Source organism: Pseudopodoces humilis, chromosome 2, assembly GCF_049639895.1.
Source record: "Pseudopodoces humilis isolate 2021_Gansu_Grassland_sample_001 chromosome 2, ASM4963989v1, whole genome shotgun sequence".
Lineage (NCBI taxonomy): Eukaryota > Metazoa > Chordata > Aves > Passeriformes > Paridae > Pseudopodoces > Pseudopodoces humilis.
The window spans coordinates 26247176-26263331 of NC_142201.1; the positions used below are offsets into that span (position 1 = coordinate 26247176).

Below are 16156 nucleotides of genomic sequence, written 5' to 3' on the forward strand. Positions count from 1 at the left end.
AAAATTCCTTGGCCTTCCTTTGTAATCTTGTTAAATGACAGGCAAGTGACACTTACACTTTTATGGAAAGCAGAAACATGAAGGTAAGTGGTTTGGATTAGTGGAGGCCATCTTGTGCTTTATCCCTGATGTATCTATTCCCGCTTGGCTGATCTTGTTCTAGCAGCTGTGCCACCTCAGGCTGTAATTTCAGCACTTCCAACAAACTACACGATATTGGGCTGGCCTGCACTTCAAGGGAAGATTGCTTGTCAAAAAATCAGGTATCGTAGGAAGTATACTGTCCTCTCAAAATCAATTCCCCATGGAAGAAAAAAAAGGTCTGCCAGTGCACAGTTCAAAATTGCCAGAATTTGTGTGTATACTCATTACAGTGAAATAATTCCTTCCAAGGATTAAACAGCTCCTAAAAGATGCATTTAGCTGGAGACAGAGGAGTCAGCTGAGACTGACAGAATACATCACACTTGCATGGACTGTGGCCCAGAGGGGATCAAAGCAGAACCTTGTGTTTTGAAAGAGAGGAGCTTACTTACTTGTATTTCTGAAAATTATCTGGGCTTTCCACTGCTGCTGGGGCAGTCAGGACTGAGTGAGGGACTGGAATGAGAGGGGCCCTGATGGTCCTCACATGGTGTGACATTTTAGAAGCAGGTTCCTGACACCATCACTATCAGCATGAAAATTTTGCTCTCTCTGAAGGCTGACTTCCAGTTTTGGCAGCTATCACAGTATCAAATCTGAGCGTTCCCCAAAAAATTTCTGATTTATTTAATGCATTAAAAACATCAGGCTTGTCCTTACTCCCTCCTACCATCATGACAGTGTACCTCAAACAAACCATGTGACACCACTAACATGCTCAAGCTGATGGTTTCTTTTCTGGGTGTAAGAGAAGCTCAGCCTCTGAGCACACAGCGGTGTGCAGGGAGTCACAGGTGCTATTTTTCCATGGGCATCACAGGATGTGGATGTGGATGTGGGATGTCTCTTGCACAGGGACAGAACTGTTGTCCTGCATACTGATGTGTGATCAATTACTGAAGTGCATAAGCTTTGCAGGCAAAGCAGCTGAGGTTTCTGTAACCTCCCCTGTCAGCTGTGCTACAGGCATTTGCAGTCCTCCTGTATTTCCTAGCAGTCCTGTGAATTACTCCTAAGACACACTAGATAGCTGAAGTAGTTTTCTCTCAAGAAGATCAATTGATCAAGTATACTCTTCAAAGAAAAGAAGAAAGAAACCCAGAATAATTTTGAAGTATTGCAAAGAAAGTGGCTGTCAGTGTCAGAGGAATGACCAAGCATGTAAATGACATTTTTTTGGTAAAGTCACCAAGGAACTGTCACTTTCCAAATGCCACAACACTGGGATTGTAATTACTACAGAGCTTTGCCATAGCAAAAAGCTTGCTTTCTCAAGTCTTGGCAGCACATGTCAAAAGAGCATCCTCTCTTCAGCAAAAACTAATCTTTTTTTCCTAGTTTCATCTTTTTTCTTCTTAAAAAAATTTGCTTAAAATACCCTATACTAAAGACACGTCTTTAGGAATATAAAATTCCTCTTTATTAAATTAAAGTGCAGAGCAAAAGGGATCAACAGTGAGAAACAGAGCTAGCCAAAGGGAAAAACTAGGGCATAAGCAGTAAGCTTAAGAAGGGGAGCCAACAGCACTGTGACTTTTTTTTCACTTTTGTACTAACCCTGGTTTTACTTTGCTATCCTGTCATTCCATTCTACCTTTCCTTCATTTGTCTGTTTAGTCCTCTTCTTTTTCACTGCCACATGACCTGCAGATAAGACCATGTAATGAAATGCAACTGAGTTACACTGATTTACCTAATTACTGCTTGTCATGTGTGCTACCCAAGCCAATGTTCTCCATTGCCTCATTCTGTCCCAGCTGTGAGACAAAACACGTCAGGCTTCAAGTGATTTGGGTAACTCAAGATGTGTGAGGATATGCTTTATGCCAGTGCTGACAGTAGGGTAATATCAGTGATGCAGCCAGTGAGAAGCATCTCACATAGGCTACACACAGACTCACATCTGTAACCTCAAGTGCTCTCTGAACACAAATTTGGTGCATGTCTGCATTGTGCTATGCAATCAGGTAGTGACATCTGGTTGGTGTTTTCATTTGCAACTACTGCAGAAATAATTACCGATGACAGCACATATACAGCATATTCCTCTTCATTCTGCCAGCTAGCTGACTGATGCAGAAGAGGCCAGTGTGACCTGAAATAAATGGTGAATCCTGCCAACCAACAGAAGGAAACAGTCAATTTTAACACATAACTTAAAAATGGTTCTGTGAAGATGTTGGGCAAATATATCTCACATCTGAAAAAGATGGAAACTATATAAAGATAAAATCACTGCTGCACTGGAGCAGAAATGACAACTTTGTCATTCCATCTCTGAGCCTGTCTACCACAGATGAAGATGAAAAACCCTTTACACAAGTCAGATAATGGTGCAAAACTGAAGGGGTTGATCAACAGACTGGTAGGCTTTCTTATTTTCATTTTAGCAAAACAGAGTGGGCAAACATTAACTTAGAATTGTCCCATCCTCAGTTTGATCCTGGTTGATTAGAACGTCTCTGCCTATAAAGATAACAGAATTAGTAGCCCATTAGTTAAGTAATTACAACTTCTATTCAAGGTCCTGTACTATGATTACTTTGCCATATCTGACAAGCTTCTCAGAGCAGAGTAGGAAATATGATGAATATCTTGCACAGGTTTTTTCTTTCAACTTCTTCCTGACAGAACAGCAATGTGCTTTTTTGAGAAGCCCCTTCAAGTCTCCCTCTTTTTAACCCAGCAGTATTCATGCAAGAATTCCAACTACACAGATAACCAGATGCTACCAGTTGATTTGCAGTGTTTTCCAGTTAATGATTTTCTGTCAAATCATGAGGACATTTCAAGTATGTACCATCAGGGCTTCTCTCAGTCCCAGTCCTAGTCAATCTTTCCATTAATTACTTGCTGTGTGAGCTGCTGAGTGTACTTCCAAAACCAGCAGTGGCTACTGAGCTGATTGAGTCCACAAGCAGTGTCCTGGTTTTACCTGGAACAGAGTTAATTTTCCTCATAGTAGCTTGTATGGTGCTATATTTTGCATTTGTGACCACACAATGCTAATAACACACCCTGTTTCAGTTAGCAAGCAGCCTTTGCACATTGTTAAGGCCTTTTCTGCCTCTCACCACCCACCCCACCAAGAAGGGGGCTGGGGGTAGGGTGTGTAAGGGCACAAGGAGTTGGGAAGGGACACAGCACACAGAGCTGACCCTAAGTGACCAAAGGGATATACCAGACCATAAGGTGTCACGCTCAGCAATTGAAAGCCTGGGGAAGAGGTAGGAAGTGGAGCACATTCAGGGGCTTGTCATCCCAAGTCACCATTACTGTAACAGAGCTGCAGATCTGCTTGTCGGTGGGAAATGGTGAGTGAATTCCTTGCTTTGCTTTGCTTGTGTGCACAGTTTTTGCTTTACCTATTAAAGTGTCTTTATCTCATTCTGTGAGTTTTCTCACTTTTACTCTTTCCCCCTTCCCACTGTGGCAGGGAGTGAGTGGCTGTGTAAATCTAAGCTGCCTGCCAGGATTAATCCACAACAGTAGGATTAACAGGGTAAGAATTCAAAACAGTTTTCCTAAAATGGAGAAATTATCCCAAATCACCATAATGAAATCTGCAAAGATAAGCATGATATGCAACTGTTAGGAATGAGAAATAATGCACAGCTGCAATATGAGGAGCTGACTGGCCAGCCAGCAGCTCTGCAAAGGAACATAGAAGTTACACTGGGTCACAAACTGGGAGTGAATCAAAATGCTGTTGTGAAAAAAAGAAGCTTTATCTGTAAACAGTATATATATAAGTAATGGAAAGTGCTTATACCACCCTAATTTGCACTAACAAGATGTCAGCACAACTCCACTCTGGGACACCACTCTTTAAGACTTCAGCAAGCTGAAGACTGCCCAGAGGAGAAATGACAGTGTAATCAGAGGTCTAGAAGATATTACTGTGAAGAAAGGTTAGGAAGAGGGCTCAGTGAGGTTGAAAGAAGAGAATTCTCAAGGACTAAACACATTATTAGTTCTCTAACATGTGAAAGGCTGTCAAGAGAAAGCTGATCAGCAGTTCCATCTAGAGCAAGACATGAACAAGGAAGATTGAGTTATAACCATAAAAGATTTGTGAGGGATAATAGGGAAGTTTCTGACTTAAGGAATAAGAAAGGATGGGAATGGATTCTTCAGGGAAGTTGTGGAATTGTCTCAATGGAACAATTTCAAGAAAAGCTAGACTATCTGTGGTGGGTAGTTGGCATCCACCTGACTTTCTCACAGCAGATGAATGGAAATCCATTCCAGGCTTTGGGGACACCATCCTTACTACCTCCCCTATGCCACTGTTTCTGCTGGCCAGTTGTATTTGGCCAGGTTCACTCTAAGCCTGTGTGATAGATTGGCAACAATCAGATATCTAAGATGGCTTAGATATAAAACCTGCCCAGAAAAATTTTAAAAGTTGGAAAATCAGCTCCTTCTTTTATGTCCTGGTCAAAGCCTAGCTTATACATTTCCCTTGCCTCAGCAGGCACCATTGTGCTGATAGAATCTGGTTGCCTGACCTCCTCCCTTTTCTGTCTTGAAACTTAGGATATGAAAAATAACATGATGCTGTGCAGGAGGTAATAGAGATCTCTGAGGTTAAAAAAAAAAAAAAAAAAAAAAAAAAGCAAGCCACCTACTTCCATTATAAAATATACTAGTTCTGGACTGATCATGAATTGGGACAAAAAACTACAACACTGGAAATCTACTTTACTGCAAAATAAGTTGTTCATGGACTCACATTAAATTACTTCTTCCCTCCCTGAGGTATCTGGTGACGAAGCCCAAAGCCAGTCTGCTTCTGCTGTGCTGAATATAGTGGTCAAGGACTGAAGGTTAGTATTACAGCTTCTGTAGTCTTTAACTTAGAGAAGCATGTCAGTGAATATGAACTGAACAAAATATATGCAAAAAAAGGCAAAGCAACAGGTTGAGTTTTGCCTTTATAATAAATAAAGGTTGACTGCTTGACACACTATATTAATTGATTACAGGCAGCCTGCAGATGTAGTGTCAGAAATGTTACTTTTGCATGGTGTACTTTTTGAATTCCTGAGACTGATTTTTTCTCCAGAGGGAAGAACAGTAACATTTTTTTCAGTCCTTCAGAGGTGAGCACTGACTCCATGTCTTCACTTGGTCTGAAGAGAATTACTAGATGCTTGAGACATTCAGTTGAAAAAAAATAACAACCCAGACTGACTCTAAAGTTGCTTTACCATTTGGCAAAGAAAGGCCAAGGGCTTTTAAGTTTTTATGCTGCTTCTGCAATATGAATAATAAACAAAAGTGTACAAAATAAGATAAATATGCCTTTGCTATAACTTGGTTATGCCCTCAAGTTACATAACAAAAATAGAAACATGCCACAGATATTTGTTGACTGTTTTAACATGCTATTCCTACAGTATTGATGTTTTTGTCAGAAACTGCAATTTCTTTCAGTTTATATAATTCTTCTAGCAGAGCTTGCTGAAAGATTTCTGCATTGATTGTAGATATTTTAATCGACCTAGGAAAAAGAAACATGGGGACTGAAAAGTTGATTAGAGACAATTTTCACAGGAAAGTTCAGGCTTTGTCTCCATAAAAAAACTGCATTGGCACTTTAAATTCTTGTAGCTCAGTGACTAATCTCTGTTACCTCTTGGTAGTTTAAGACTTACTGGTTTGTGAATTCACAGTTGGAAAACCACTGAAGAAAACAAATGAGTCCTGAATGTGTGGGATGCCAAGATGCCACCAACTCTGACACACTGCAAGTTGTTTAATTATTTTCAAGGCATGCAGCTTCCTACTCTGTTTTTCTGCTGGAATGGTTTCATCCTGCATATCTTCCTTCCTGGGAGTGGTGGGGTAGTGTCAGTTCATGCCAGCTCTGTGTATTACTGCTTCAGGCAGAAAGGAGAACCACAGGGACAGGGAGAGCAGTCACACCCTGGGTTTTTCAATCCATGCATGGGGACTGGATGTTTGATGTCATGAGGGAATGAGAGATCAAGACATGTTCTTTGGGAACAGGGCAGGGAGAGGGCAGAAGCCATGAGGGGATGTTCAGCTGCAGAGCTGTGTGGTCTGGGGTGGGGACTGGCCCCTACGATCCCGCAACAGGCGAAATGTGTCAATGTCTTCCACTGATAGCACAAGAGCACTTACAGTTCTCCCGACTAATCCAAGGACGTACTTGCCATCCCCACCCACAGCCTGGCCCCATCCAGCCATCTGGTCCTGCATGATTTCTTCTGCAGGCAGGGGAATGCCATGGGAACGCCAGTGCTGGGATGCTCACACGCAGACACACACTCGAGCACACATACGCCTCCAGCCTTCTGCTTCCAGTGCTCCCTTGCATGCTCTTTCTTTTGTCAGTTCTACTTTCTTCCTCAAGCTGTGCTCAGGATTTAGAAAAAGCTCGTGGGTCCTCTGTGCTATAAAATTAGGTCTCTACAGGTGCCAGGAGAATTCTGTGCCTTGGCATCCAAACAGCTTCATCTCCAGTTAGTAGATAAACTGAATTTCCTCTTGAAGTTAAAGCACTCTCCATCTTCTCTTCCCTGGGATCTGCTTCCCCTTAAGGCCATAGAACGCAGCACAGAACCACTCAAAAGAGTGTTAGAGAAATCCACTGTGGACACTTGAGAAATCCTGTGACAGCACTGTGAGGCAGATAAGCAGAGGCGGGGGGAGAGAAGAGAAAAAAGGAATAGCTTTCGGAGACTGCTTGGCAGCAAAGTCAGCGCTTGAAATATCTGTGAGGAGTCTGAAAGCATTTCCTAACATCAAAAATGTGAAGAAGAAAAAGAAATTTTGATCAATGACTTATTGCCCTTGATCTAAGCAAAAGAATCCCAGCCAGTAAGAAATAACAGAAATCTGTTTTATTGTAAAGCTTAAGTTTTCTATGTTTTGACAGCTGGGGCTCATGCTTTTGGCTGGGTAATTTGCCAGCCTTAAAATATTCATCACTGAGTTGCCAGGTTTATGTCCTTTCAAACTGAGCTCTAACGATGAAGGAGAAGGTGCTGGAGAGATTTTAAGCATGAATTTTCTGCCCTAAAACAGAACTTTGTGGCCTGAGTTCACATGACCAGAAAAAGAGGTTTCCACTCCATGGCCAAGTTTCTGGTGAATCACTTGCTGGTCACTGAGCCAAGATTCACTTTCTGGAGCATGGGAAGCAGTGGCTCATTTCTGACAAAGACAGCCCCCTTGCCTTTGTTGAGAGGAAATGGATTAACAGTATGTATTCTGTGCACAAATCTTGAGAGAACTGAACTAAAATATTCCAGAATAAAGCATCCTTACCAAGAAACAAACTGGAACACATTACACTGAAAAGTTATAGCTGGTTCTGAAAATGATCAGTGAAATGTTAGTGTTGGTGGCTCCTGGATCAACTCTGATGTCTTACAGAGTACACAGGAAAATTAGTGTCACAGAATTTATTCTTTTTGATGCAAACCTTTAGATTACTATTCCAACATTTCTCCCTCTTAATGCAACCTACCACTTATTCTAATAATTCAAGCCAGGCTCTTCTGGTCTTGTGCAACTTTTTTATTGTTATGTCTTGCACTGCTCATTTAATGACTTGGTTGTTATTGTTCCATTTCACACCTGTGCAACTTAGTGAGCTTTCTTAGTTGAATATAAGGGAAATATTTTTCCCAAATTGAAAAATGTTACATAATTTCATATCTGCTAGGAAGACTGAATTCCTCCTCCAGAAACTCGGGGTCAGCCTTATTGACTTATCTGAAAAACCTGCTTGCATCAACTCTGTCCTTAGCTTCCTCTACTCATCACACGTGACCACTATTTTTGTCACATCATTTTGTATCTACAAAGTCCTTGCAAGTGCTCAATACTTCATTTTTGAGACTGATCTTTCATTTTCTGGATAAGGAATGAAAATTTCTTTGGGGATATGAAGTGATAATAAATCCCTTTCACTCAGGGACAAGTTAATATGAGAAGAAGTTGCAATGCAGAGGCTAACACTAAGTAAAAACTGAAAGTGCATAACTGTGTAGGACCTAGTTCTTCAGGCAGTTTCAGGCTGACCATCTGATAGCTTAACTGGACAGCTTTAATAATTAAGGTCAAAGACCATCTGAAGAGTTTATGAAGCCAAATTTCTAAAGGCCCTTTGATCTAGTCTCCAACTCTACATAAGGCCAGTGTGGGAGACTATGTGTGCAGGCAGGAGGCCAGCACTGAGGGATGCTGCCAGGTCGAACTGGGCACTGGGCTGCATTTTAGTAGAAGGAAGAGAAAGGCACAGGAAGGTGGAGTGGTGAAGAGGGAAGTCTCTCTGGTCATGTCTATTCTGGCATAAAAGACAAGATCAGGATTTAGCAACAAACCTATGTCTGCACCCATTAACTTTTGTGGGTTTGGCTTATATCAGCTTCCTGCTCTACCCTGCACTGGTGCAGCCTCACCTCAAGTCCTGTGTGCAGTTTTGGGTCCACAATATAAAATATAAAGCTATGAGAGAACATCCAAAGTAGAGCTATGGAGATGGTGAAGAGCCTTGAGGGCAAGTCACGTGAGGAGCTTCTGGGGTAACTTATCTCATCCTGGAGAATGAGAGGAAACCTACAGAAACCTACAACTTCCTCATGAGGGGCAGTGCCAGGGCAGGCACTGATCTCTCCTCTCTGGTGCCCAGTGACAGGACCCCAGGCAATGGCCTGAAGCTGTGACAGGAGAGGTCTAGGTTGGATATCAGGAAAAGGTTCTTCACCCAGAGGGGTGGCTGGGCACTGGAACAGGCTCCCCAGGGATGTGGTCATGGCACCAAGCCTGATAGAGTTCAAGAAGCATTTGGACAATGTTCCTGAGTACAGGGTGTGCTTCCTGGGGTTGTCCTGTGCAGGGCCAGGAGCTGAACTTGATAATCCTTGTGGGTCTGTGGTCCCTTCCAGCTCAGGATATTTTATGATTCTGTGAACAAGCATTCTCCCAGGACAACACAGGAGTATGGTCTGTGCCACACCACTTACCAGGACTGTTCTGGATGAGCAGCCGGGATGTAGCCACCCTATTGTGGGCAGGGAAAAAAGCTTAGAAGCATGGATACAAGTCATGCAGGGACATTTGCAAGGCCAGAAAACAGGCCTTGGCTTATCCTGCTTTGCAATGTAGTTCTTACACCAGCATCATGCCAAACATACGCTATCATTTGAGGAATGCATTTTTTTTGAGCAGGACTGATACTTGAAAAAGTGAGTGACACTGGTGAAAACAGACAGATGTTTACTGATTCAGCCTTCACATGCAAAACTGTTGGTATGTGTTCAAAGTAATTTTCTGAAGATGTGTCTCTTCCTATCTTAACATCAGGAAACAGCAGCCTAGTTTACCTTCCCATTTTTGCGACTTGTTAATCTAGATCCTCTATATATTCCAGAGACAGAGTTCCTAAATTTAAAGCTGCAAACAGACTTGTTCTCTCAGCATACTTGTAAGAAATGTTTAATTTTACATTGCCAATTTTCAAATATTTCAATATACTCTGGCTAGGTAAAACAGTAAGGAATTGCTGTAAAACAGTGATGAATTAATGACTTGCTTGATCGTGCAAGCTCTTATTTTTCTCTCTGTCAGCTCTTGGGCCAGACATTTTGGAAGAGTTTAATCAAAACCCTCATCAAAAGCCAAATGAGTGGATTTTAAAGAAAGTTTAATTACAGTGGTCAAACCACCCAGCATGATTTGCTTGATTTGATTAAATAATGAGGAGCTCATTTAATGAGAAATGCATTAATTCATTCAAACAAGTGGTTTTATCAGTGGTATTAAGCATCAACCCAGATTAGGTACAGCAGAAACTATTATAGCAAAAATTGAGCAAGGTCAAAGCAGTAGTCATACCATAATCACAAGCTCTCAGCTGTAATCTACAAGTTGAACTTGGGTAGTATTGACCCTGCTGAAAAAGCAGGATCCCTAATTTTAAAAGCCCCTAAACCATACAGTTTTCCTCCAATTCCACAGCTAGGATCTCCGCCTCTTTCTTTCAGATGTTCAGAAGATTTGGGAACTGGGACTGAATTTTTTGACTTTCATATGGCTACACATGCAGATACTAGTAGCAAATGACAAAGAGCTCAAAGGAACCCTGCTACCACTCCACACCCTTAAAGGAAATGGATGCTGTCCATTTGCTCTTTGTTTTGTCTTCTGGCCCTGTGATGTCTTAGGGATGCTATCCCTAATCTGGCATAGAGTCTGGGGAAAAATTAGTATTTTACTTCCGGGGAAATAAACCTCCTTTTTGGAAAAAGAAAAAAAAACAAACCTCAAGTGGGAAGTATTTGAGAAAAAGAAGAAAGAGTCTCCTTCACACTTTCCTCTCTTCCACTGCCTTTAGATATATTTCACACCCTATATTTCAACTTCCCTGTTTCAGGACCCCTTCCTGTGGGCTTTGCACAGCACCCTTCACCTGGACCCTGCACTGGCACCCCTTCTCTGGTGCTCCCTGCTCTGTCTCTCAGCAGCTGCCAATGCTCTTCTCCCTTCTATGCTGCCTTGACCACCGTTACCTCTTCAACTTCTGCTGTGCTCCCTCACCTCCACTCAGGCCACTTGTTATTCCTGCAGTGTCTGTGCCGCCCCTGCGGGAGCTGCCTTTCCTGCTGCTTCCCACTGTGCCCATACAGCACTGAAACTTCTTTGATTTTCAAGTGCTCTACTTCTCAGTCTGCTTGGTTGGCAGAGTACTTTCCAAGTACTGTTGCACAGTGGACTTAAGCACTGTCTATGGCACAGTTTTTCGTCAACTAACATCAGCAGCTGGTAAAGGAGACCAGGCTCAAAACTGTTCCCTAAGCAGACAGGAGGCTGGTCAAGGAGCTGAGATGTGGAGCACAAACCCAGTTGCAGATGGGATCCTCCAGGATTAGATGCATACCAACAAGTGAAGAGTGGTATGGAGGCAGAATTTTACCTCCTGGTTAAGTAGCAGGAATATGACAGTAAGACACTATTACTAGGGTACCTAAATAAATGTAAGTACCAAGGTTCACCTGCAGCTTTGAAAATTTGGATCAAGATCTCCAAGAAATAGGCTGAAGCAGAGAACTAGAGATGTCAAAAAATAGACCTAAGGATTTATTTACTACATTAATAGAAAACGAGCAAAGAAATCATTCATGCTGATCTGAAAACTGTAATCCTTAGGATTATTTCTGCCAGTTGCCTTTAAATCATAAGGAAATGAGTAAAAATTGGAATCGGAGTCCCTCAATTTTAGAGAAATCTTGGAATTTGCCTATATGTGACTGCTGCACACCAACAGGAACCCGTGATATTGGCGTATAAACATGTGCACCGAAGAAAGCATTAACAGTGATGACTGCACCATACACTCAAACAAGGCTATTCCCGAGGGGAAGTTGATTCCATCTTGGAACACGCAACACAAGCAGCATACATGGACTCACTGCAGAAGCTGCCCCTTGGTGTCACTTTTAGTATCTCTGAGTGGAATTGCTGTGGGAAATCATAAAACATAAATTTTTAGAAGATCCTATCTTAAAACACTTTTCCTCACTATCTCCCAGCCCAGCTTTCAAGCAGACAATCAACATTACTAAAGTTATAATCTGAAGAAAATTCCCCAAGGACCAATATATCTCATCATACTAGAGTGATAAATGCAAAAATTGCAATTTATCTCCACAGCCCTCAAAAGAACCATGAAAAACAATGGATCCTTGTCATGTCCATTCCTGAATGCAAGCTACTTCTTCTGTACTATGTGCCCTCTGTACCACAGTGAACTCACACTGACAATTCCTACATAAAAGAAAACCATGGTTAATAACAAGAAAATGTCTCCTAAACCAGTTATTCTCTGATCATTCAGCCTTTTTCCTTGATGGTATCCTACAAAACACACTGGAAAGACTAAGACAGGATTGAAGTTAACAACTTCAGAGCACACCAAAAATTGTTGATTCTAACAACAACGCTAATTTTATGGCACATTACAATTTACATCACATATGACTTGCTAATCTCAGTTTCTCAGGAGATAATTACCTGTGCATTTCTTCCATCCTGTGTTCAATAGAGCTGAAGACCTTATTACCTCTCCTCTTACTAACTTCCCCTGTTCTTTTCATCTCAAAATACCTGACTGATTAATATAATGAAACTGAACACAGAAAAATTGCTTCTGATCTTTGCTTATCTGGCAGCTTGCTAGCTATGTCCCTCCTGTTTTTTGCTCCTCAATCTTGTCTGATTTTTTCCTATTACGTGTACTGATAACAGATACTGTCTTTCTCCACTGATATTCCCTCTGAGTGTTGTGACACTTTCCTATTTACCAAAAAACCTGCCCAATCAGCCTTCACTTTGAAAATATCAAGTGCTGTTATAGATATGGTTCCAGTTCTGACTCACAGATGCTTTTCTGAATAGTTGTATGGCTTTCATTCTGGCATTATCCAAGCTCTCAATTGCTTCAAAGAAATATTTGGGCTTAGCAAAGAGCAATAACACAACTTACCTGGCCAAACATCAGTCACTATTTCTAAAAGGAAAGGAAACATTGCTAATTCAGATCTTTCTAAAATGAAAGTGAACTGTAACATGGACAAGATTCAGGAATATGCTGTCCAGCCAGGGCAGTTATGTATTACCCAATTGAGTCAGAAATTACAATTTTTACTGTCACTTCTCTCTGATACTTCCCAGATAGTGAACTGGTCTTTGGCAACACCCATTGCAATGATGTTGTATATTATTTCCTTCTCCCCTTCATGCATGGAGTTCAAAAACCTCTTAACTTTACTTTTCTGCATCCCAATTCAGTAACTTTAAGCTGTAGCAGCTTGGGAGAGATTAACCAGTATTTTAGGACTTCTCAAAATAATTGTGCCGACAGACTTTCAGTGTGCAGTATCACATGAATTAAAATATATGGACCTATCACTTAACACGTTTTAGAAAGTAATAAATAAGCCAGTACACAATGCTCTGAGGCAACGTGCAGCTCTACCACCTCCTGCCAAATGCTATTCCCTTCCTTGGATGCAGAAGAGTTGTTCTGCATCCACCACATGCAGTCCTTGACAGACACCTGAGAGTTGCTCTTTGAAAGCAAGTACCTAAATGTCACATTCAGGGTAGAATTTCTACACCCTTCTTCTTTCACCAATATGCATTCAGAGAAAATTCAAGGCAGGATAAAGGAAAGCATATTAAAACTTTTATTCCTAATTTTGTGCAGCTAGAGGTTATCTGCCTCTCTGAGGACATGAGACCTGCCACATCAGTACTACCACGTTCAAAGAAACTGTTTACTCTGTATGTGTCTATCACCATGGGAAAGCTCAGGGAACATATGGAAAGAATTTTTTTCAGGTTCAAAGGAAAAGCAGGCCCCCACATCTCTTCCTCCTACTCAGATAAAAACCAGGATCTTGCTCTGCTAGCCAGCAGAGAGATAATCTTCAGCATTGATATATGGGAACTGCTGACACAATGTAAACATTTGGTAAAAGCAAAATATTTGCCAACAACCTAAAAGGCTGCTTAAAGAGGCTCTCCTCACTGGCTTTCCTTAGCAAGGTGTGCCAGGGAACATGTACCCAGCTATCGGTCCCACTGCTGGCTCCTAAGAGATTGACCCAACAGTACACTGTACCTACATCCCATCGAGCAGTATCCGATTACCTTCTTTTTGGGCTGTGCCATGAATTGATTTCTGCAATGAAAATTTCTTGAAGAAATCGAGATGCTTCTGGAAGAGCAAAACAGCTCCTAGCACTTACGTACCAATGTTTTATTGTGCCTGAGGCACCTGTTGGGTGGCTGGTGCCACCACCAACGAAGGGAGGCAGGCGGATTCTGACTTAGCCATGCGGTTCTGATGGCCAAGAGCCCGCTGCAACATCTCGCTGCACCGCTGCAAATTTGCAGCTCTCGGGGCTGATCATTGGGAGAAACGCACCAATTCAGCCTTGTTTCCCATCCGCGAGCAGGTGACGCGAGAGCAGTGTTGAGGATGGCGGTGGGGGGAAAGATGAGGTGTGGGAATGGTGTGAGATGACGATGCCCAAGCTGTCTGGCGATGGAAATCAGCTTTCGCAAGGTGCCTCCTCAGCAGCCGTGTGGGAGGGCTATGAGGCAGGAGCACGAGGCACGGCAGAGGCATGGCGGCCCTTACCTTCTCATTTTTCCTCTCCTCGGCTTTGCCGGCAGGCCCGGGCGCGGCGGGGCCGCCCAGGGGCCCGCCGCCCACGTCCCCGTTGAGGTGCGCGGCGCTGACGTTGGGCGGGGTGATGGCGGCGGCGGCGGAGGTGAGCGGGATGAGGGGCCGGGCCCCTGGGGCGGGCGGCTGGTGGCCGTGCTGCGGGGACACGGCGGGGTGAGGCCGAATGGCCGCGGCGGGCAGGCGGGAGGGCGAGCTGGGCGTCCGCAGAGGCGAGACCGTGGCCGTGGGTCGCTCCGGGGCCGGCACTGCCGGGTGCGCTGCGGGAGGAGCACAGAGCGCGGTTAAATTCCCCTCGCACTGCCTTGACGGGCCTTCCGTGGCCATCGCTCGCTTGGTCAGAACACAGTGTCAACAACACCGTGGATGCGATCCCCTCAGAGACCATTCACTTGAAGAGTTGGTGTCGATGATCCTTGTGGGTCCCTTCCAACTCATAATGTACTGTGATGCTCTCTGTGAAGGTGCCAAGGGCCCAATGGGGGACATAAGCTCTGGGCCTTTGCCCAGGATATCTCACCCTGCAAAGTGTTTTTGGCTAATTCCCCTTCTGGCTGCAAAGCCCTGTCCAAAGTCACCAAAATTGGCTTGTTCCCCCCAGTGATGCCACTGGGGAATGGCATTCACTATCCTTGCCCATGCCTGGAAATAAATACCTAACCTTCTCCCTTTTAAAAATACATTATCTTGTTCCAGCTGAGCTGTTTTTTGCACCCCCCCAAGCCCCCCTCCTAAAGTGATCGGTTTTGGAGCAACGCAACACGGAACCTAAGGGGTTAGGCCAGATGATCCACACTGACCCTGCAGACAGCAATTACAAAAGGAGGCCTCTTGTTTCAGCCCTAAAAAAATGATCAACATCACATCACTGTGCTGCATGGGATAAATTAAGCAGAAATCCACCGGAGGATTTCTAAGCTCAGCCTCCTCTCTGCCAGCAAAGTCCCTAAGGGACTACGCAGTGCCTTTTAGTCTGGCTGCTCCTGCTAAGCAAACCCTGCCTGCAAGCACTGGGAACGAGGAATTAGAGCTTGCCCATTTAACGGTGACTGTGACACACTGATGAGGTCAGCTCCTCAGGGATTCCAGAGAGTGTTGCATGCTTCAGGATGCAAAAAATGTGACAAAGCTCTGGGTCCATTTCCACAATGATGTTGTCTATGACTTCCAGCTTGGCTGATTGTTTAGGTGTTACCTAAATACAGCTCCACTTCAAGTACGTGCATCCTAGAAGCCGAGTCCATACTCAGACATTCCCTCACATAAATGATTCAATAATAGGACTGGCTGGAAAGTGCCTATTTCATAAATGATTTCAAGGTTTCATAATCTTGTTTAGTTCTGTCTCAGTGCAAAATTTGAACGTCTGGACATTTTTCTGAGCACAACATGCTCACTTACCCCACAATGGCCTCTATTTTGGTCAGGTTATTCACCTGGGATGTGAAAACATAGAATGTGATCATTGCACTGTTCTCTTATGTGGAGAACAGCTCTGGAAAACCATCAATTCCCTTAGCAACATGAGCCAGTACAGCTTCATGGTTGGTCTGGTTGAACTACATCCATTCCTGACAAAAAACTTTGAATCCAGCAAAACAGCTTTTCTTTGACCAAGATACATTTTACTGGAAAATTTCTGACCCCTTTGATCTGTCATTTTCTGACAAATTCATCTGAAGGACAAACTTTTATGAAGCTGGAATTCACTCAATCTATAACTGAACAACAATGCTAGAACAACTCAAACCACTAGTTTATATTCCTGTGATTATCAGTGGCCCC

At 43.1% G+C, this 16156-nt stretch overlaps 1 protein-coding gene across 1 annotated transcript in view; it reads right to left on the reverse strand.

Moving 5' to 3' along the window:
* Nucleotides 1-16156, reverse strand: part of SH3RF3 (SH3 domain containing ring finger 3) — a 92449-nt gene that overhangs the window by 20949 nt on the left and 55344 nt on the right. The window contains exon 8 of the mRNA XM_088051279.1: nucleotides 14327-14631. Within this exon, the coding sequence (XP_087907405.1) occupies nucleotides 14327-14631 (305 nt within the window). The remainder of the gene's footprint in view (nucleotides 1-14326; nucleotides 14632-16156) is intronic.